The 23,921-nt window shown below is 40.6% G+C and overlaps 1 protein-coding gene across 18 annotated transcripts in view; it reads left to right on the forward strand.

The window, feature by feature from the left end:
* ZNF644 (zinc finger protein 644) overlaps positions 1 to 11,526 on the forward strand; it is a 61,042-nt gene extending 49,516 nt beyond the window's left edge. For 17 of the 18 annotated variants that reach the window (XM_088673818.1, XM_088673824.1, XM_088673826.1 and 14 more), the window contains 2 exons: positions 8,946 to 9,048; positions 9,836 to 11,526. In XM_088673818.1, coding sequence (XP_088529944.1) covers positions 8,946 to 9,048; positions 9,836 to 10,028 — 296 coding nt within the window. In that variant the 3' untranslated portion in view covers positions 10,029 to 11,526. Of the gene's footprint in view, positions 1 to 936; positions 1,133 to 8,945; positions 9,049 to 9,835 lie in introns of those variants that run through there. The other variant, XM_088673822.1, reaches the window with a different exon arrangement.
* Positions 11,527 to 23,921: the final 12,395 nt, after the last annotated feature.

A 23,921-nucleotide genomic window follows, 5' to 3' on the forward strand; every position in this document is an offset into this window, starting at 1 on the left:
CCATGATCTGTTCCTGCTCCCTTCATGGGGTGGTAACATTACATTGGCTTAGGCTCTGAGGTGGCTTATAAAAACACTGTAAATGATCAAGCACTTAATCATAAACTGTCTAGTCCTTAGAAGTATGATAGGTTCTTAATATCAGGCTTGTGTTATTGTAAATGTCATACTTTGCCATAACACTTGCAAATGGATACACATTCAAAATGAATTGGAATACTTTTAATTTATTGCTTAGTTTCATAGGTTTAATTGTGTAATTACCCTCTGACAACACTGAAGGGGTGGAATGTTAATACATAAATAGCCTGAAACATTTCCATACAGATGTTTAATTTATCTGCAAACTTGGAGACTGCAATGGATATTGTCACAATTTTTTATGCTTTGCAAATCATAAACGGCTGTCTCTTAACTCTTATGTGTGTGATCTGGAAATAAATCCCTTTCAGTTGTAGACTGTGCCTGGCTATTTAGTATTGTCAATTCAAGTGAAGAATTCTACTACCAATTTTCCTATGAGAATTTGAGAGCAAAATCCTGGTGTTTGTCTTCAGTCTGACACCACTTCTTTAAATTTCATTGTTTCCTATTATTTCTGTTAGCAGTTTCCCTAGATGAGAGAAAGATGCATTTTAGGGAAAGAAAATATATTAAATGGTTACTCTTCTGTGACAAAAATGTAATGCCCCTGTGTTCAAAGGTCATGTTAATTGCTGTACTATGTAATTATTTTTATTCATTTCAGCTTAATTTTAATACCTAGGACTAGTGTTTTTCGTAGTGTTACATATTTTTGAAGGAAATGCCATGGCCATAAATTCCTTTGAGCATTTTTCAGTTTTGTGCCCTAGTTGCATAATTGTATGCATAAATGACCTTTATTTTTATATGTGACAATTGCTATGGGACCTTTTGTATTTTACTTTTGAATAGGAGAAAAACTATCAACTATCAAACTCACTGAAGCTGAAAGGAGTGTTTTTCCCAGGGCTACATGAGCTTCTGGTCAAGACATTGGCATTTTTCACTACTCTGCCTTTGTTTATTTAATGGCTTGTGGAGAACATGAGCATGCCCTTTCCTCTAATGGTCAATTGAGCCCAGTGATTAGATACAGATGCTACCATGAAAAGGGTAAGATTTAGGATAGTGATGGTCATTGTCAGCCTGGAACATTGCATTCTCCCTGACCAAACTGCTTAGGGATTAGTTCCAGGACATCCCTGGTATCATTAGATCGCTCTACCCTTAACTGTCAGTTGCAACTTGAGTCTGGTCTGGGACACCCTAGTTTTTATTTATTTAACGAAATTTATATGCTGCTTGATGGTGAATAAGCAGTTTACAATGAAGAGTGAATACTCTTTATCTTCTTAATAATCACTGTTGTGTTTAGTCTGAATTTCAAGGTGTATAAAAACTGATGGTTTTAAAAGTAAAAATAAATTTATTTATTTTTAAATCGGGTATAGTAAGTTTCAATTATAACAAGGTGCACTTTTAAAGTGAAGTCTTAATTTCATGCAAATATATGTCTTAAAACTGAATTTATATAATTTGAGAGGCTAGTCATCACATGATTTAGTACTACTGTTTACATAATGCTTATATTATATCTTGATATTTGATGTCAGAGACTAGAAGGTCATCATAGGCGCTAGAATCCAGGTAATGCTATTCTGTTTCGCACCAGGATTATCCACTGAGCACACATAATCTACTTCTATCTAATGCTTTAGCTCCCTAAACTCTGCAATATTTTCAATTCCAATAGACAGCCTTTAATTCATGAGCCTAGCAGTTAAATGAAATGCACGTTCTTACTGCTTTCCATCTCATAGAGAAATTCTGTTTTCATTCTATTATTATTATTAAAATTTATATACCACCCTTTATCCAAGGATCACAGGGAGGTTTGCAATATAAAAACGTAAAAATGCATAACCTAGTAACAAACAAAAACAGTACCCGCCTCCAGTTATAGATTATTTAATTAGCCAAAGACCTAGAAGAAGAGGAATGTGTTTTCCTAGTGCCTAAGGATATGTAATGAAGGGGGAAGGCGAGCCTCCCTGGGGAGAGCATTCCACAAAGAGGGAGCCACCACAGAAAAGGCCCATTGTTGTGTTGACACTCTCTGGACCTCTTGCGGAGAAGGCATATGAAGAAAGGCCTCCTATGATGATCACAGGGTCCGGGTCGATTCATATGCGGAGAGCTGCTCCTTGAGGTTGAACCATATTGTGGTCCTAAGCCACAAACGGGGACCCACTGCAGAAAAGGCCTGTCCTCGTGTTGCCACCCTCTGGACCTCTCATGGAGGAGGCACACTAAGAAGGGCCTCGGATGATGATCATAGGGTCCTCCGGGTAGGCTCATATGGACAGAGACGATCCTTGAGGTATTGTGCTCCTATGCCATTTAAGGCTTCATAGATCAAAACCAGCACTTTGAATAGGGCCCCAAAACTCACTGGCAGGGCAGTTGGGTCAGGATTGGCATTATATGCTCAAACTGTCTTGCCCCGATGAGCAACCTGACCACTGAATTCTGCTCCAGCTGATGTTTCCAAACTGTCTTTAGATTCTATAGCACAAAAGACATGTGGATTGTATGGCCTAAGAGAAGATAAAATAGTAAGGTTGAAATGTTATGCTTATTTAAAGTTCTGATCAGGACTATCCTAAGCTGAAGTGGGTCACCTCAGATGGTAACACCAATTGTCAATAGTTTTATATTTTTGAAGGGATTTGGATTCCCTGCCCCATCACCAAAATGTATTGGGTTATTTCTAGTCCTAACTGCATTTGCAAGGCATTATGAATCCCAAATAATTTTGGTTGGCTGTACCTTTTTTTACTTTCTTTTATGCGTGTTGAAGTGGGGTGATCAGATCTGTGGTATATTATTACAGCACTAGTGTATTTCAGCCCGTTTAATAACGGGCGCTAGAACATCCTGGGGTTCGGAGAAGCGCTTGTGTAGCGCTTCTCCGAACCCTGGGACCTGTCCCTGCTGTCGGCGGCAGGGGGACAGGAACGGAGGAGGAGAAAGCGCTGCGTTCTCCTCCTCCGTTCCTCTCCCCCAGCCGCCGACAGGAAGGACGCGCGCACTCTCCCCCCCTGCCTCCTCCAACCACCGCTCCTCTCGGGCCAGGGAGGGTTGTGAGGAGGCCTTCGCCGGCCTCCACCCTCGCTTCCCTGACGTGCCCTGCAGTGAGGCGGTGTCCGGCGGGAGCGGCGGTTGGAGGAGGCAGAGGGGGGGAGAGTGCGCGCGCGCAGTCTCTGCTGTCCAATCCCTGTGTGCCTGGGGGACATGCGCAGTACCCCAGGGACACACGGGACAACTGGACGCAGGGACAACTTGGACATTATTATATAGGATACTTTGTGGTTGGATTTTTAAATATTTTCCCTAAAATTTTCATTTCAGTTTTGTTGGTGATAATGTATTGCACTGATATTTTGAGAATTATTTTCTGAAGTCATTAGAAATAATTTACCGGTAGAATCAAAATGTGTGTAAGGTTGTTGTTGTTGTTTTTGTAATCTTTCATTTTTTTCCAGTTAGTGTAAGATGTGTAATCTGGTTGTGTGCCGAAACTAGAAGAATAAACTGAAGCTCTTGCGTAGGGCTTCCGCTGATTAAGCTGGTTAGAGGAATCCTACCCTAAATGGGCATGTATTCTCTTCTTTGAGTTTATTAGCATTAAAAAAAATGTGGATGTTAGCTGAAGTTTTTGTTTCACATACAACAGTTCTTACGACCACCATGACACCACAATGCGCAACTTACGTAGCATAAATATGTTGTCAGGTGTGTCATTTAAACTTGTCTCAGCGCTGTCACAATTCCTTCCCTACAACTTCAGTGATTATTTATTTGAACTATACCATCAGCAGAGCTTTACAAAAAGAGACAGTTTCCTGGCCTCCTGAAGCTTACAGTTTGAATACAAGTCATAGAATTGTAGAGTTGGAAGGGTCAAGGAGGGTCATCTAGTCCAACCCCCTGTAGTGCAGGAATCTTTTGCCCAACATGGGGCTCGAACCCATGACCCTGAGATTAAAGAGTCTCATGCTGTACTGATTGAGTGTCAGGCAAGGGGAGACATTATTGCTTTTAGGGAGTGGGTGGAGTTGTGGTCTAAGGTCCTAAACCACTGAGCCTCTTGGGCTTGCCGATTGGAAGGTCGGCAGTTTGAATCTGCGTGATGGGGTGAGCTCCCATTCCTCTGTCCCAGCTCTTGCCAACCTAGCAGTTCAAAAGCACACCAGTGCAAGTAGATAAATAAGTACCGCTGTGGTGGGAAGGTAAACAGTGTTTCCGTGCGCTCTGGCACTCTTTTTGGTATCCTGTTGCATCGGAAGCGGTTTAGTCATGCTGGTCACATGACCCAGAAAGCTGTCTGTGGACAAACGCCAGCTCCCTCGGCCTGAAAAGCAAGATGAGCGCTGCACCCCATAGTTGCCTTTGACTGGACTTAACCGTCCAGGGGTCCTTTACCTTTTATTGCTTCTCAAAGAAAGATAATAGAATTACACATTAATAGGTTTAGCAGATAGATAGCTTTTAATGGTTATTTATCAGTAACTTCAACTTGGGTGTGACTTAGAAAAGTGTAGAAACATATTTTTCTACTTGACCCCCACTCCACTTTATTGAAGCATGTAGAAGCTTCTACCTGCTTCCACTCAGGTATATCAGGCCATTCCTGGTTGGCTCCTGCTAGCTAGGCTGATGCCACCATGGGAAATGTTATTCCAAAAAAAAAAAAAATGCAGAAGCAGGAAGAGTTACCAAAGTACTGGTGTCATTTGGGAACTTCATTATTTTTGCATTTGAGAGAGGGCAGTTGAAAAGAAAATTTGTCGGCCAAGTGATGGGCAATATGATCTTTGAATATGACAACTTCTCTTCCCTGACATTTTTCTTCCCTGAAGATAATGATAAATGTTCACTTGAAAAGAAACAAATCATTAGGGTGTTGCTACAACCAAGTGTTAATTCCTGCGGGTTTTGCAACATCCCACATGGACTTGACCTGCAATTTGAATGGACAGACAAGTGTCATGTGCAGGATCTTGCTGTGGAGTAATTTATTTGTATGTGTCTGTCAGTAAATTGCCACATGCTATGTTGGTCACAGATCATTTGTTAGAAAACTTCCTTTCCACAGTTTCCAATATATATTACCATAAGTTTGATATTTGCCCGTGAAACATTAGCTGTTTATGTATATGGCTGCAGATGGAGAATAAATTTACAGATAACTTATTGAGGTTGCAGAACTGTGTTGGACACACATGTTAAAGTACAGTAAAAATACAGCATTTAAACTTTCTGTGGCATACTTCTTGGTTATTTTTGTAGGGAAGATCATTCCTGTTAACAAATAGTTTAATGTTAATCCGAGTTCAAGTATTATTATCTTACAGATTTTATGTTGCTCAGTATTGTACTATCCATTTATGTTTGATAACTGGCTTCCATAAAACTTTGTTGCGAAACAAGCAGCTTTTATCATTCTTGTAAGAATTTATATGGCTCACTGTCAGTGGTGACCTGGTAACATGCTATATTCTTTTACCATTGGAATTAGCTTTCTCTTCTACAAGTTTTGTAGAAAGTGTATAAATGGTGATTCCTTGGCAAGCTATCATCCTGGCATATTCAGGAATGGCAAGGAGACTTCTCTTGTTTCTCAGAGATATTTCCCCTGTTGTACTTGCTGTGTTTCTTGGAGATTCTTCTCCCTTAGTCCAGCATTTACCTTCTATTGCAACTCTGGTGCCTTCCAGGCTCCTTTCTTTTATTTGACTCTGCTTCCTTATATAATGCTCTAAAAATGAGAGTTGGAAGGTACATCTGGTTCAATTTCCTGCCAGTGCTGGAAACTCTCTATAGCAGGGGAAGTAGACCTGGTAGACCAGGCCTAGTAGACCAGGACCTCATCTGGCCCCATCCCCATTGAGTAATTTTGGCTGGCGGTGCTTTGTTCAGATCTTAGGCAAGTCAATTGAAAAATAATGTTTTATTTTCCAGGGTGTTCGTAACCAAGACAACACACCTGTCGAAGTCACAACACAGCACTTCCCAAGCAAGCTGGTTATTGGGAACTTGGGAACTTCAGTGCATGGGACTTGGCCATTGAAAATGAATGTCTTGGATAATTTTACTGATCAGAGGCTTTAGAAGGGACTAACCTGATTGGGTTTTTTTGACCGCCACTGTAAAATAACTCATATTGGTCCTTGGGTAAAGACCAATAGAAGGGGGCACTATTGACTGGCCAGCAAAATATACAAGGCCAGAGGCAGAGAAGGCTAAAGAAGAGAAGTCAGAGATGCCAAAAGGTTAGCAGAGTTGAGATGTGCCAAGTGGTCATGAGATGAAGACTCATAGTTTAAGGTAATCCTAGAAGAGGAAGGACCAGAAGAAAGCAGCTAGAGGTAGACCCTTCTGGAAGACATGTGCTTAAGGAAGCAGATAGGCTTCAGCAAACAGGCAGCTTGGAATCTTTAAGATGGTGGTTCTGACTCAAGTGAGAACTTTTTCCTCAGAAAAGCATATTTGCTGTGACTGAACATTTATCAGGACAGTGAGAAGCAAAGTCAGAGTTGGAACTGAGAGAAGATATCATTGTAGACCCTAGTCTTGCTTTGTGACTGCTGGCTGGTATAGGGGGGATGGGGAATTGAAGTCCTGAATTTAAATAGAAGGTTAAATAGGGAAAGGAGATTCTATATTCCATTTCACATTCCATGGCAATTATGCCAAGTTTAAATAAGTCATAACATTTGAAGTTGTAACGTTTTATCTTTAATAATATATTGACCTGCAGTTGTTAAATTAATCTAATTTCTGCATATATTAATGCCTGTAATATATTATTTTGGTTCTTGTTTAAGCTCTTAGTTGATCAAATCTTATGCCCACGCTTTGTTAACCAGACTGCTATAAAAAGGTGAAATCCAGGGAGTGGTTATTGTGGTTGTAATGGGTGTATATCAGCAGGGCTAAGTTAAAGATACATATATTTTTTCCACACTATCCATGGTTGCATTTCTTCTACAGCCTATGTAAGCTTTTCAGTCATTTGGTATGGTTAGTGTGCTGTAACATCTAGAGTTTTTGCCTCCAGGAGGACATTCTAAATCAAAGTCCCAGAACTATTTTAGCTTTCAGTAATCTGTGCAAGAGAAGAGCTAGCTTTAGAGCAAATAGCTGGTGTAATCTCAGACCCCTAGAGCATTTGCTGATGGCAGGTCTAATAATTTGAGAATTGGGAAGAGAGGTAGATTTTATTTCCCCCCCTGAAAACTGGTTATCTTGGGAAATCAAATCTAAGAAAATGTGAGGAACTAAGCAATAGTGAGCTTTTTGCTGTTCTTGGTCCTGCTGTCCATATAGTGGCCTTTAATAATTCTTTAGCCTAATTTTGCCATTTGTATATCCAAGACAGACATGCGGAGATAGGTGTTATTTGGAATTGTGCGTTCTTCCTCTTTTTTTGCCAATGTCTGTCCTTTAAATAGTGGCCAGAAAATGCTGTTATGGATGGTATGGCATCTCCAATAGCAATACAATTATCATAGTTTCATTCCGAAGAGAGAATTTCCTTGGTGATGCTCAGTGGTTTTTCAGTGCAAGCAACCCAATACATTTTCCATTTCTGTATTTATTATTATTATTATTATTATTATTATTATTATTATTATTATTATTATTATTATTATCTAGGTGATAGTAGGAAACACCTCATCCTATAGTTTGTGGGTTTTTGTTTGAAAATGTTATGTTACCGGTACTTGATTTGAGGTATGGACAAAAGCTTGCTGTTCAGTTCTTTAAAATTTACCTTAACTCACTGGGTTCCAGCATATATTCTGATTGTTAGGTTGTAGTAGCTGTCAGATGGAAACTGCCTTTTATCTTCTTCATGCCATAAGTAGCTTAAATGAGGAATTTGGAGGTTATATTATATTGAGAGCATTTTACTTTACACAGTTTCTGACATTATCCTTCTCTGTAGAAGAGGTTTACATTAATCACAAACTTAAGTAGGTATTTGCAAGTAGAATTCTTGCTTTGTTTCCTGCTCTTTTGTATTGCTGGGACATGTGCTTGGATAAAGGGGCATGCATTTATTTTCCAAAATATCCTAAGTGTTTTCATGTTCAATTACATGAACATTCTTGTCAGTTGCATTCTTGTCAGACTAGGCTTTTCCTTTTGAATTCCCTACATTGCTTTATTTCCTTTTGTACCTCAAAAGAATTCACATCACCCTGACACAAATCAGTAATAATTCTGTAGCACATCTGATTCCTACACCTTATTAAAGGGACAATCAGTTATGGTTGGAGATCCTGATGCTCTTCAGCCTTAAGAACCTAAAACCAAAACAAAACCCATTATCATAAGACTCCTTTAGCATACAGAACAGAAAACGTTTCAGTGTAATATATACAAAAGTTCCAGCTATGAAGTTTGTCAAAACATACTTTATATTTAATCATTGGTCCTTTTGAGTTATGGTTGTTGGTTGCATGATGAAAACAAATGATAATGACACTTCAAATGATATTGAAGGCTTCTAAATTGATATAATTTGCAAGCAAAGCATGATGCTTGGGTTACCAGTTAGGTAGAATGACTTAGTAGTCTGAAATGTGGTTTGGTCATCAAATATACATGTTTTAAAATTAAATTTAAACTGTAGGTGTCAAGCATGTAAGCTCATTTGTGCATGAAAATGGTGTGCACACTTCAACTTTATGATGAATTGGAAAGTACATATTTTCAAGTTACATAATTTAATAGGGTATAGAAAATAAGTGAGAATAGAAGTATCCTTTAACATATTTCAGGGGGAGGGAATTATCCAGTAAAGTGCTCAAAACTTATATACATCTACATGTTTTTTTTTCTCTTCATAGCCATAGATTGTAAGCAAAAAAAATCAAGATCAAGATCTGGGAGCAAGAAAAAAATTCTGCCATTACCTCATGGTGCTGATGAAGTTTACATACTCCGGTGCAGGTATGTGTGGGTCTGCGTTGGGTCATTTGGAGTAGCTATAGCTTGTTTCCGATTTGTAGAAATGCATCTTGATTGAATTTGAGTGTCATGTATGTACAAAAAATATAGTTATCTGGTGACCTGTGGACCTAATGATACCCACCATGCATGAGCATAGCCGGTAGCTGCCCCCCCAATCAAGTAAATAAATGAAAATACTTAACTAACTGACCAATTGTGTTGTTGATAATTCGGGAAGTCCTTTGGGAAATCCTTTGGGGGAAATGGGAAGTCATTTGGGGGGAAACTGGGAAAGCCTTATTTTCCTTGATTCCTCTCCCCCCCCCCCCAAGATCTCATTACTTCCCTGCATCCCAGCAAATAACTCACTGCTAATGAAAGGGAATTTTAAGGAAGGGTAACCTAATTTGCAGGTGGCGCTGTGGTCTAAACCACTGAGCGTAAAGCTTGCTGATTGGAAGGTCGGTAGTAAAAAACACAACACAGATTGAAGAAAGATGGGGAGGGAAGAAGAAAACTAGACACCAGTTTTTAATTTACAGTTGTAATTTTAGAATTATAGGTATAATTTGTGATGTAAAGTTGTATGCTGCTGTTTTTTGTATCTAGAGTTACTTGTATCTGTGATAAACGATAGCTGAATTAATACCCAGGATTTTTTTTAAATCTGTCAGCAATAACTCAGGCTATGTTTTTCTGTCATTATTTTGTGAATCTACTGCACCTAACACAAAGTTCAATTACAGTGCTAATGTGCTTTATTTGGATGATTTTAAAAACTGTGCAGGTTTTGTGGTCTGGTGTTTCGGGGGCCCTTGTCTGTTCAAGAAGACTGGATAAAACACCTTCAGCGCCACATTGTCAACGTAAATCTTCCTCGGACTGGGGCTGGCATGGTGGAAGTAACGTCACTGCTTAAAAAACCTGCCTCAATTTCTGAAACTTCATTTTCTTTCCTGATGGCGGAAGCAGCTTCATAGAACGTTGGAAACACTTCATATTGCATTGAATGAACATTTTAAATATATTTGTTAGTTTTTTTAAGGTTAAAATAAATTATCTGTTTATAAAATCTGAAGCCGGAAAATGGGGAGAAGAGTGACAGTTAACATCCAAACAATTGAGTACTTAAAACAGTTACCGTAAGTAGTCTTTATATTTTATATAGGGTGGAAGATGTGTTTTTAAAGTTTACTATGTTTTTTGTCAATTACTGTGTTCACTATTGATACAAGCCCATTACACGTAAGCAGCCGTTTTTAAAATGTTGCACATGGGTACTTAAGATAGGTTTTATGAAATGAAAACATTCTTTACAGTGTTACCAGAATCAATGCTCTGTTTATTAAACAAACAAAAACCCTTGCTTAGTAAAATATTATATTTTGTTTGTATGTATGTAGTGTTTTGTACAATACCAAGAAATGCTAATGCAATTAACTCAATTTAGGGCATTAAATATCATGTACTTCATAGTTCAAGAGACTGTTCCATTCAAATAGGGCAATTAGTACTACTCTTATCTAGCTGTGTAAGTGTTTTTTTTAATCACACGAGACTCTTTTGTACTAAAAGTAGAGGGAAACTTGTTAAACAAATTTCTAAAAATAATGTACATAGTACTGGAAACTATTTGTGGTAAGGAAATAATATTCTTTACTTCACTTGCATTTCTCACTGACAATAAAATGGTGCATCCATGCTACCTCCAACTTTGTCAGCAGTAATGGTATTTCCCCTTTCCATTTGTTGCATCAAGCACTCACAGTTTTCTTTTCTTTTTAATCACAATTTTGTCAAGTCTTTCTTTATTATGCCTAGCTTAAGTATGAGTTGCTTACAGGACATTTTTGACATTTTTTGCCACCTCTTTTATTTAATACTGTAGAAATGTACTAAGAAGCATTGCTCACTACATGGCTTAGCCTAGACTTTTCATTTTACAATTGTTTAAAGAAATCATAACACCCTTGGACAAAAAAAAAAATAAGTTTCTACATATGAAGAGAATGTTTACAATTTGAATTTTAAAACTTGTTTTGGATGTAATTATATGTATGAAAACTGTAACACTATGCTCATGCTAAGGACCTATTTACAGAATTATTGAAATAAATGTGCTGTGAGGATGGAAAAAATATGGTGCAGGTGTCTTGGTCAAAATAAGTATTGGCTGTTCACAAAAATGAAATGTCACGTTTCAACAAATAAGCAAATTCCTCTTTTGAAAACTGGTTCTGTAATGCAAGTAATGTTTCATTTTATTCATGTAGGGTGACTAATACTGTAGTTAAGCCAAGGAAAAGCATTGATAATTGTTTTGCGTGTAAATAAAGTTATAAAAGCAGTTGAGATGTGAGGAGTACTTTGGTGGAGAATATACATACCTCACAGCCAGTGAAATTGCTTTCCTCATGGTATATCTCCTTACCAAGAATATATCTCTCTAAATAAAAAGGTTAAAAGAAAACATTAAAATGTCTGTAACGTGAACTATTATTTTACATTATGTGTGGCATACAAAGTTGATTTTTCTCTTTTGATCTTTTGAAGGATCTCAAGCAAAGTACCTGTGATGGAAATGTAATATTAGTTCCCAGGTAAAATGCATCTGACTTCTATAATTTGGTAATGGTTTCAAGAGCAGGCAAGGAAAACCAATGGAAAATATAGTGCAGGCAAGTCTTGTGTGTGTATGTATAGAGACGGAAGAGATTCATAGCAGGATCTCCTTTACTGTACATGGTTGGTATAACTTAACAAAAAAAAAAGTCTTATGCTTAAGCAAATGGAAACCACAACTGCACTCAGGGAGGGAAATGTTTTTTCCCTCCTCAAAACTGAGTTTCCTAATGCAGCCAATCGAGTTGATCATCAAAGCTGTACTACAAAGCCTGGTCAATCAGCTGATGGTTGGTTGTGCAGGGCTCTCTTCAAGCAGTGACAATCAGCTGGTCATCAGCTGATAGCCAGGGCTTCAATAGCGCAGAGGGCTTTGCAGATATGTCGATCAACTGATGGGCGGTTTCACTAAAACGCCTTTGGACTCAGCCATGACTCTTAACTATAAGGCAGGTGAGTGTGGCTTGGCCAAAATGGCCTCATAGATCCAATGGGGAGGCCTGGTGGGTTTAATTAGATCCATGGGCTGGGAGGTCCCTCACCCCTGTTCTCGATGGCAAAGCTTCATCAAAACTGTATAACATTTGGTGTTTCTTATAGAAATGGGAGAAGTAAAGTTAAAGTGTTCTACCTGCTTATTCGATAGCTTAAAAATCCATAATTCATACTCAATCCTGCAGTGATTCTTGCACTTGAAAGCTTGAGGAATGTCAGACTAAGGTTCAGTCTCTACTTTTCAACCATCTGTGGCCCAAAGAAAGAACTGCAGGGAGACTTGCTTTTTGCAGGTCTGAGCAATTAGGAAACCTGCTCTCGCTGACTGCAGACCACCTTTGCTGTACTCTCCTCAACCATCTCTGTCACATACAGACAAAATATTCATTCTGTTTAGCTGAGAGACTATGACTTGCCGAGTTGTCAAACCAGGATTCTTAACCCAAGACTTCCTAGCCAAAGCCCAGCATACTACACAACTGTACACTTTTTCTTTCTAAGTAGATGGGAAATGTGTGACCCTCCAGATGTTGCTGGACCACAACTCCCATCATCCCTTGCCATGGACCTTGATGGTTGAGACTGATTGACGTTGGAGTCCAACAACAGCTGGAGACCCATAGCCCCCCCCCTCAGCCTTTCTGCTTTTTTTCTGCAGCTTTGCCACTCTCAATTTACCCATGGTTATTCCCCAACCTCAGTCCTATTCCTATGGACTGACAGCAGACTCAGCCTTCGTTTGTTCATTGGAATAAATGTTTTTTAGAACAGTGACTTAACAGATAATGAGATCTCCCCCCCCCCAGCCCAATCCTTTTATGAGGGGAAAAAACATTGCATGGGCTACACAACAAGGAGTGTCCATATTTGAAATTTTATATAACTACAGTTGTTCTCTACTTATGAAATGGCTACTTGATATTATTCAAATATTTGAATAAACATACTCAGTGAGTTGAGATGATATGCTGGTAGAGTGATGGATTTATTTCTTTAAGATGCTACATCCTATGGACAAGTCTTCCAACAATCATTGCCTTTCTGATCAGTGTCAAACCTAGAGTAATTGTTCCTATTGTAACATCTCTCTTGTCCTGTGGATTTAAAAAGAAGCAAAGAACCAGAGTTCTACAGAACATCACAACATAAAGCATGCATCATAGAGCAGGTATGCATCACTTTAGATACACTATTTCCAGCACCTGAATTATTGATTCCTCAACACTCCAAAGCTTTAAGATGTACAAAAGGGCCAACTAATGTTCAATTATATCTTTCACATTTGCAAAATGCTGTGCTGAAGAAAATTGGAATAAATGGAAACATTTTATGCTTCTCTTACTGTACTGGAATCATATTGCCAGTGTGATTGTTCTTTGGCTATTTAAGGTAGCTGCATTTATTAGTATTCCTACTGTATCTCTTAAAACAGGTACAGACACAAATCATGTGTCTATATGTCTGTGAAACGCAACCCAGTGCAACTTGTTTATACCTTAAGTCTGTACCGCAGTACCAAATGCTACAATCTGGTTTTCTCTCATTTCATTCTGACTGGAGTGTAAAAAGAATGACTGACAAAGTAGAGTGTGAGTTAACAAGATTAAACTGTATTTTACCTGAGTGAGGATCTGCATGTCAACATAGTATATATACCACTCACTCGAAATGCCTTTCATCTGCCTCTTTCACAAAGAAGCCAATTATATCATGTAAAAATAATGTATAAAATAGCATATCTACTTTCTAGGATGTAGAAACTGCAGGGAACACAGCTCAAAACTGTATAAGAAATGAGAATGGCATCAGAAAATAAGGTTCCGTGTGCATTTCTATTACCTCGGAGCCTCTTCAATTTGTCATCATTCTTTGCTGAATAGAGTTCACAATCTTCTTGTTAATGTTCTTGAATGTGAATGCTGAAAGTTGCCGGAAGATGTTGGCTACCAATAGAGTTGACAAAGAAAAGTGTAAAATTGTAGCAATAACTCTTAATAGCGGATAAGCAGAATTTGTTGTTTACGCATTTATTTTTGAGTAAGCCTTTGAGTGGGCATTCTCTCTCTTCTGCGTGTAGCTTCAAATATGTTGGTTGACATGATTTAACTGAAGAAGAACCAGGGCAATAAAGCATTGGAGCATCTGCCTTGCCCTGGACAAAGCATCAGGCTTGAGTGTTTCTCCTTAAGTTCACAGCTAGTTAGGTTTGCACAACTAAGGTAAGATGCTTTTCTTCTTCTTTTTTACAACTCCTGTACAAACTTGCTGAAGACCAAAAGCAGGGAGTTCTGGTTAATAATGAATGCAGTAGATGTCACAGAACTTTCCATACAAAATTAAAAGGCAGTTTCTGATTTTAACTGGAACTGTGCCAGATAAGCTCAAACTACGACCACTAGAAGCAAACAAATTAAGCAACCTGCAAGCTGACATGATTTCACAGTATGGAGCAGATGGCAAATGATTTAATTAGGGGTGAAAAAAGTGCTGGCTTTACATTTCAGTTTGCTTTTAAGGTGTAGTTCTATGGAGCAGACTATGGATGGTGTGATGTCAAGCTAATGCATTTTAGACCTTGGTGTTGAGTAAAAATGGGAAGTCATGTCTCAAAAAAAAATGCCCAAAGGAGCAATTATGTAGTTTAGTCTAGACAACTTGCCACCTTAGTAAGTTTTATAGAAGTTAGTTGACACCATGGTTTATAAGCCATCTGGATTTACAAGGATCTGCTGCTTCCACAGTTCTGTAAGAGTTCTTGGAGCAAAATTTTCAAAGCTATTACACGTAAAATCTAATCTAATTACAGTGGTACCTCTGTTTAAGTACACAATTGGTTCCGGAAGTTTGTACTTAACCTGAAGCGAACTTTCCCATTGAAAGTAATGGAAAGTGGATTAATCTGTTCCAGATGGGTCCGCGGAGTACTTAAACTGAAAGTACTCAGACCGAAGCGTACTTTAACTGAGGTATGACTGTATTAAAAAGAGCAAACCAAAGGTTTATCTTGCAAAGTTACACATACTGAAGCACTATGTTTCTACAGAGCGTATTGAAAATTCTCTAATCCCAGACCTTCAGCCGTAGTGGCTGGGGCTGATCTAAGTTGGAGTCAAACTGCATCCGGAGGGCCATAGGTCCTCTGCCGTGTTCTAAAACCGTTGCTGACTTGTATTGTGGTCCCCTCTAACAGTGCTGACTATCTGTTGCAGGGTGCTGAATGCAGTGTTGCTATGGTACTACTCAGCATAAAAAACACACACCATCCCTACAAATCCAGTGTTACTATTTTATTCAGTGCAATCCAGAGAACCATGAAGATTGTCTTAGGCAGCTGGAGATTTTTGTCTTAACACTGGAGAGTCACAGGTTTAGACAATGTGCAATATATACAAGTCAGCAAGGGTCTCTGTGTGCACTGGATGTAGGCTGTTTTACATTGCACAGCTCCATTTGTGCACGAGAGAGTAGATCATATATTTCATTAGCAACTTGCTATAATGCTCTTTATCTATAGAACCAGTACCATTATAGAACCAGTACCATTATCTTCTGGTAATATAAAGTATGATAGTTTGATCCAGTTCAGGGGTGATTCCTAGTTATTGAGCAGAAAGATAAGTTACATATAGTCCCAAAGAAAATCAGGTAGCTCTGTATCTTATGCTTTGAGGGGGTCACCAGACTTAGAAACTGCCACAATGTTCTCTATACTACATTTCCAGGTGCAAGTTTGTTTTGTTTTTGCCTCTTTCTGAGTTATGATTAAATTTGCACCCACTATAACAGAATTAACCATCAGTTTTGGATAGAGATCATTGGCATGATCAGGGAATGCAGATAGCAAACATAAAATGGGATCATGGGAAATATTTGTAATATTTGCATCCATAGAGAGCAAATCTAACATGATGAACCATATGTTGTTGATGAAATACCAAAGTAGGTAGTTTCTGATGCAGTTTATCGTGTGTGTGTGTGTGTGTGAGAGAGAGAGAGAGAGAGAGAGAGAGGGGGAGATACCTGATGAAAGAGTTGCTGAAAGGCTGCAACCACACAACCTTGCCTGTTAATGCTCGAGTTCAAGCCCCTGAGAGTTTGTTGTTGAATGTGGTGAATGAGAAGCTGTACCTGTAGATTTATCCATCTGTTTCAAACAGAAAGGAGCCACAGTGCAATTATAGAGCACATGCATTGAATGCAGGTCACAGGTTCGAACCCTGACGTATCTGGGTTGCCATAGGACTCGTTTATCAAACTACAAAGAGGTGCTGCTCAGTGTAGACCGCAAGTGGGGAACCTGTGGCTCTCCGGATGTTGATAGACTCCAGCTCCCATCAGCACCTGCCAGCTTAGCCAATGGCCAGGGATGATGGGGGCGTTTCAGTGATTGGCTCATCCCGCTCAGTATTGCCTACTGTAAGAGATTTTTCAGTAAATAGATAGTTGGGTTCTTCCAAGAACAAAAAAGAAGGAAGCTGGTAAAAGCACACCACTGCCCTGAAACTAGCAGTGAGCATGTAGTCAGACAAAAATCACAAGGGGGAGGCAGCATATAAATTTTAAAGGGCTTAAATGTGATTTAAATACCATGATGAAGTTGCATTCAGCAACAGTCTGGTCACCAAGTACAGCGTAAAATTATTCTCCATGGAGACGCAGTCCTACAAACCACTTTACCATCAGCCATCTGGCCCAGATTTAATAAGCGCAGTTCAGTGAGTGATATGTAACCCAAGGGGGTGTACTAAATTTGCCTAAACATAAGCATATAATCAGCTCATAATAAAAACCTGGACACATCTCCAATTTTATATTGCGTTGGGAGTGTTCTTCAAAACCTAAAAAACCATTGCTTGCTTGTCAGTAAAAACCACTGTTTTCTCATTCTTCTGTTGAAGTAAGACACCTTCTGACACAGAAAGGGAACCTCTAACCTTCCTTGCTGTTGGCTAGAAGAAATTTCTGGCCTTGCAAGCAAAAGGAATATGAAACGCAAGTCTCTGGCCTTGCATGGGTTTCAGTTCTGGAAGTTGATAGATGGGGAACATCTTTCAGCCTGCGGGTCGGAGATGTACCCACAGAGATGGGAGGGCCAGAGGCAAAGTGGGTGGGTTAAAATTTTAAATCCTCACCTTTGATACAAATAATGGACATGATTGTTTTGTGTTGTTTTATTTCCCCCTATCCTCCCGTGTGGTGATTGCACCCTCTTTTCCTTTGTGAGCCTTGCCAAGCGTGACTCTGTGGATGTTGACGTCACTCTTGCTGCCTTTCTGTTGTCATCTGTCACAAAGATGGTCCTTGGCCTGCGTCAGCTTTGGAAACGATGCTTCGCAGCAGTAGGTTGTCCGAAAGAGAGATGCTATTCTTAGTGCATATCTCCCTAGCGCAGGAAATTCCTCCTGAGAGATGCACAGTATGCAGAATTCCAGCATAGCCATGCTGTTGTTGCATTTGGCCTGCATTTCCTTGTTGCTTGCAGTTTTAACAGCTTGAATTGAAATCCTTGAAGGGCATCATTTGCTGAAATTTTTCTCAAAAGTGATCTAGTTGTTCCTGCGCTTTGGAGTCTTTGAAACACCCATGAAACTTCTCCAGAGAATTCACACAGTAGGAATAGCACTGTCTGCTGTTGATTCTGATTTCTGCTTAGCAAGAGGATGCAAGTATTATGCACCCCACCCCCCAACCTGTACAGTTGTGTTTGAAAGTGCTTTAACTCTGACTCCAACACACTCAGAAGCAGCTGGCTTTTCCCTTGCACTTTTAGAGTGAGGTCTGAAAGATGGCCAGTGATACTAACCACGTAAGCAACGTTACAGGGCCAATTGTGATCGCTAAGTTGAGCTGCAGACCAGGTCTTTTCTGTGGTCTCTAGCTACCTACTTGGGAATTGGCAGGCAGATAGGACCAGCAAGGCAGCAGAAGTTGAAAAATGTCTGCCACTGATAGTATGGTCTAATTGATGGAGGCTCATTGATTTGCTGCCCTTCATCAGTAATGGTTCCAGAGAGACTTACAATAGCTGCACAAAAGGTGGACTACAGCTTCCCTCATCCCTGACCATTGACCATGTTAACTCAGGCTTCGGGGAGTTCAGAGTCCCAACAACATCTTGAAGGTCACAGGTTCCCCATCCCCATATTTGAAACTACTTGGGAGTTTTGTTTCTTTGCCCTAGAAGTAAGTTTAACACTTTCTGTAACTTAAAAACTGCATTTTGGGAATTAGTTAAGGGGAGAGCATGCTTTTCAAGACATGAAGATACCACCTCAAGTGGATCATATTCCAGTAAGCAATGCCAAACACGACAAATATTTCCTAGTTTTATCAAATCACCATAAATACATGCCTTTTTAACATTGCTTTGGATTTTTCCCTCTTAAATAATCTGATGTGTTACTACAAAGTTAACACAATGTTCAAAATAAACTGCAGCTCTTGTTAGGCATCTGTTGACATTTTAAAAATAATTTAGGATAAATAAGAAGAGGTGATGGAGGATTTAAAATTCCCTTTGTTTCAGTCCCATGGAAATGAAATCAAATAGCTTGATAACAGACTTGGGCTGAATAAGCTGTTGTGTATTAAGTTACTCAAGGACTGGGAGCAACAGCTGACCAACTGCAGTTCATTTACTGTTTGCTGTGATGAGCCTTACTGGAAATTTATGGAGCAGATGGTCAAGCAATATTCATGGCCTTATGTGCCTGAGTTGTTTTAAAACCCAGATAGGAGGCTAAGGGAGGTATTCAACGGCATGCTAATTTAAAGTCGCTTAGTGGTGTTCTGATTGCAGCTAGCAGAATGGCTTGTGCAAGAGGAGATGCAGAAAACCGCCATGGTTCTTGTCGCTGGTTGTGCAACAGGTTGCTGCTGTGGTCCTGAAGCTTCCACCAGTGTTTTTGTCATGCGGCATTTCGTATTGCGCAACCTTTTATTTTTGTGCTTACACTAGTGCAACAGCCTTTGCCCTGGAGGCTGGAGAACGTTGAATCTGGGCCTGAGTCTCCTTCCCATCTTTTGATATCTCTGTCTCAGGTAGTGGTGAATCATACATTAAATCTAAGCCATGGTGTTCCTGGATTAATGTATATATTTCAATTTGATCACATTAAAACACTTCTCTAGTGTTTAAAGTTATCTATTTGACTGAACTAAATAAATAAATTGGAGGAACTGGTTGCTTTCGATATGCCAACAATCAAATAATATTTTGTAATAAACAAGGTTAAAAAGAAAAAAATAACGAGCTGTTTTCTTTCCTTCTCTGCCTTCTCCGACTGCTGCTGGGAGCTCTGCTTAAGAAGGCTGAAGCCAGCTTGTTCTCATCAGTGCCTTCTCCTCGGAGTCTTTGAAGCTGCAGGAGAAGTCACTCCCCCTTCTCCCCCTTAAGGCTGCTGTTCAGCAGGTGAAGCTGATTCCTGTCCCATGACACTATTCCCCACTCCAAGGTGCCCCTCCACCTGCCAGATGGGTGCCAGCTTTCAGGGAACACGAGGGTGGAAGTGTTGGACCAACCGGGGGGAGGGGAGACATGGACATGTGAGACACCTTCCCAAGAGCGTTTAATGAAGTCTATGTCCGTGAAATTGGCCGTAGACCCCAAATCTCTCATGTTCTTTGGAAATCACTCGTAGCCAAGTAAGATTGTCTTCCATGAACACGGTCTTAACAGTGAGTCCATAAGTGACTGGAGGCCAATTCTGGATCCACACGTCCTTCCACAGTGGGGACATAGGTTTCTGTGTGGGAGTTGATCACGGTGAGGGTTTGCCAAACATGCTTTCTTCTTGGCTCGTTTCTCCCTTTCATCCTGAGTTCGAGCGTCTTCAAAGTCCATGGCACTTTTGGTAAAGGCTGTTCTCCAACTGAAACACTTGCAGGCCAGTTGTCGGGAGTTTATACTAAATTTTTTAGATTTGCCTTGAAGAGAGTCTTTAAGCCTCTCTTGTTGACCACCAGCATTACGCTTTCCATTTTTAAGTTGCTTTGGAAGACGATAATCAGGCATAGCCCAGGTCTGTGAACTGCTTTCCAGGTGCTTGGAGGGGGTGGTGCAAGGCATCCGGGCATTAGCAATGCTAGCCAAGCCCTGGCTCCATGGCCCACCTAAACCGAGGGAATTATGTTTCCTGCACAGCTGGCAGAGCCCCTCTTCACTGGGCATGGGACTGCCACATTTACAAAAGTACGTGCATTGTCTCTTTTTTTCAAGTTGTGTTTGGTGTGTGATAGCCCATTCACATGTTCAGGGATTCTTCCCTCGAAGCAGCCCATAGCATAGAGTTCTGCCATGCTTCAAGGATACCTTCTTCCTTCCTGGATCTCCATTGTGCACCGCTGTGGCTCCTGCAGAAGCGCTCTGTGTAAAAAGAACAGGTAATTGATGATGATGATGATGGGCGGGGTACAAATAATAAATGTCGTTCTACAAGTGACACCAATGTCAACACACCCTCCAATGATGTCATGTGGAACAACAATAACAAGGAGAGTTAGGTTGGCTCCCAGGTCCTTTCCTTCAGCAAGACCCAGAACACGCATGTAAATAAATAACCCATGTTCATGCCCTTTCTACCTACCTAAAAAAAAAAAAGGTAAAGGACCCCTGACAGTTAAGTCCAGTCGCCAACGACTCGGGTTGCAGTGCTCATCTGCATTACAGGCCGGGGAGCTGGCGTTTGTCCGCAGACAGTTTTTCCGGGTCGTGGCCATCATGACTAAGCTGCTGCTGGCGCAACGGAGCACCGAAACCAGAGCAGCGCACAGAAATGCCGTTTACGTTTGAGCCAGAGCGGTACCCATTTACTTGCACTTTGGGGCGTGCTTTCAAACTGCTAGGTTGGCAGGAGCTGGGACTGAGCAACAGGAGCTCACTCCGTCGCAGGGATTCGAACCGCCAACCTTCTGATTGGCAAGCCCAAGAGGCTCAGCGGTTTAGACCACGGTGCCACCCGCGTCCAGCCTTCTACCTACCTACAGCTACCCATAAAGTCTTGCCTCTGAAAAAGTTTATGGGTAGCTGTTCTACCTACCTACAGCTACCCATAAACTTTTTCAGGTGTAAATTTTCATTATTGTTAGAATTTATTACCTGCACCTCACCCTAATGTCCCAGAGTGGGTTACAACTATTTTTTTTTAAAAAAAATCAGTAATAGTTAAGCGATATATGTAAAAACCCTTCCACTCCAAATATGCTGGGCCAATGCCTTGAGATGGTAGAGGACTGGATGTGGGCCAACAAACTGAAGCTGAATGCAGGCAAGACAGAGGTGCTGTGTGTTTGGAGTTCTTGGATCTGGGAAATGGGGGGCTAGTTGCACTGCCTGAAGGGGCCAGTGTATAGTTTGGGGGTACTCTGCAATTCAGCTCTGCTACTTGAGGCCTGGGTGGCCTCCATGGTTAGGGTTAGCGTTTTGCCAGCTATGGGCCTTTTTGGACAGAGAAAGCATGGCTACAATTATTCAAGCACTGGAAATCTCCCACTTGGGCTATTATAATGCTCTGCTCATCACACTGCCCTTGAAGACTGGACACTACAACTATTGCCAAGCAGGATACCAACTAGTGCCACAGGTGGAGTGCATATTACATCTGTTTTTAAAAACCTGCACCCTCAGCCAGTTTGTTTACAGACCCAATTCAATGAGATTTTTCTGATATACAAAGCCCTAAATGACTTGTGCCCCAAATATATCTGGAGGAGTGCCTTCTGCCACATTAGCCTGCCCAAATGTTGAGATCTGAGGGCAGGGACTGCTCATGGTGCCGCTGCTTAACAAAAATTGAGTGGTGGGAGCACAAGGGAAGGTCGTCATGGTAGTAGTCCCTAGAGATGAACCTTGTATGTTGTTTTGTCAGGTCAAGGCATACCTCTTTTACCTGGGCCTTTGGAGAGGGAACGGGACAAGATTGGTGCTACCGTACCTCCTTTCCCTTATATGTTTTGGGATTAGTGTGTAACACTTTCGCAGTGTTATTGTGGTGTTATTCAGTGTGTTTTACCTTACTGATTTTGATGTACCCTGCCCTGGGACAGTAGGTGAAGGCTGAATAATAAACACAGACAAATCCAGCTCTCTCTCTTTCCTTGAAATATGTAACACATGTTAAAATTTTAAGTAGATAACACTCCTAAATTTTGTTGCTTTAATTTGACTGATTCCTTAGCATGCACTGATGCGACACAAATCTTACAACAATGAATAAGTTTTCTATTTCTTGCATGTAGTTTATTAGTGATGGATAGCATATGAGATAAAGGTTATTGTACTTTCTGTAATTTTGGATTCCTAAGCTAATTTCCTTCTCAAGGAGGTCTGAGTGAAAACAAACAAAACCAGAGTTGCCAATTGTTTCGGGGACGACGACACCCTCTTTGTTTGTTCTATCCTGTTTGTTAATTTCTATGGGGTAATCTATGCAAAGAAGCATTCTGTCCTAGATTCTCATCCTCTGCTGGACACCAGCTGTCGAGCGTACTAAAGATGAACTTGAATCCCTGCAATTGAAGGCTCAGAGGCTAGAGTAAGTAGTTTAAGACAGCATTATGCAGTCCACGACCACGTGGTGGAATGTTGTTAGAATTTGATCCCTTTACCAATCCTCGGAGCCAAGAGAAGAGAGGACTGGTATTTTCCACAAGTAAGAGAAAAGTGACTACTAACTGAGAGTCTGCCTGCTCAAGGAATTGCTGCCTCCTTTTGTAAATAAGAGTTGAGATTGTGCAGCCGTGTGCGGGCATTGTTTTCCATTAAACATCTAATCCCCCAAGAAACCATTCTTTATCAACTTGCAGTCAATGTATAGCTCACACAGGTGTATGGCAATAGGTTTCACGTTGATCCTTAATGCCAAACATTGAAAGTCTTCACTAACCTGCATATGATGGGGGGGATTTCTGAGCCAGCAGTTAACTTCTTGTGCCCTGAGCTTGACTGAGTACTGGGGCAGAGATTTTAGGGGGCAACAAGTCACCTCTTCACAGGAACAAAGCAGCCTTGCAGAGCAAGGCTTGGCTCCATGGTGAAAATGAGGCGAGATACAGTGTTGCACCAGCAAATGTCAGCAACCATAGGAATCGGACCTTAGGAAGTTGATGTGGCTCTTTTTCCAGCTAGGGTAGTGTAGAGTGTAGTGTAGGGGGGGAGGTGATGTGATAGCAGTGCATGGTGTGAAGAAAGTGGAGGCAAAAGGAAGGACTTCTTTGATGAAGAGTAGGGCTGCCATGTGTCAGGCAAGTCAATAGGAAAATCAGCTTTTTTGGCATTTGTCTAAGAAGAGCGCAACAATGTTGTGGTCTTCCTAAGAAAAGCTCAACAACTTCTGGGGTTTCCTTTTGAAATATGGAGTTAATGTAAGGAATTTGCTCCCGCAAGATGTAGTGGGGGTGGGGTGGGGGTGGGCTGCCAACTTGGATGACTTTAAAAAGGGGTTAGACAAATTAATGGAGGATAAGAAAGGCTTGCTGGTCATGATGGCTATGCATTCCCTTCAGGATCAAAGGTATCATGCCCCTGAATAGAACTTGCTAAAGAACAACAGAGGAGGGCTATTGGGCACATGCCTTGTGGACTTTCCAGGGGCATCTGATGGGCAACTCTGGAAACAGGACGGTGGACTGCCTAGGCCTTGGGATCCATATGCTCTTATTTTGTTGTTGTTTAGTCGTATCCGTCTCTTCGTGACCCCATGGACCATAGCACGCCAGGCACCCCTGTCTTGCATTGCCTCCCGCAGTTTGGTCAAACT

This window comes from Zootoca vivipara, chromosome 7 (assembly GCF_965207765.1).
Source record: "Zootoca vivipara chromosome 7, rZooViv2.hap1.1, whole genome shotgun sequence".
NCBI classification, from domain to species: domain Eukaryota; kingdom Metazoa; phylum Chordata; class Lepidosauria; order Squamata; family Lacertidae; genus Zootoca; species Zootoca vivipara.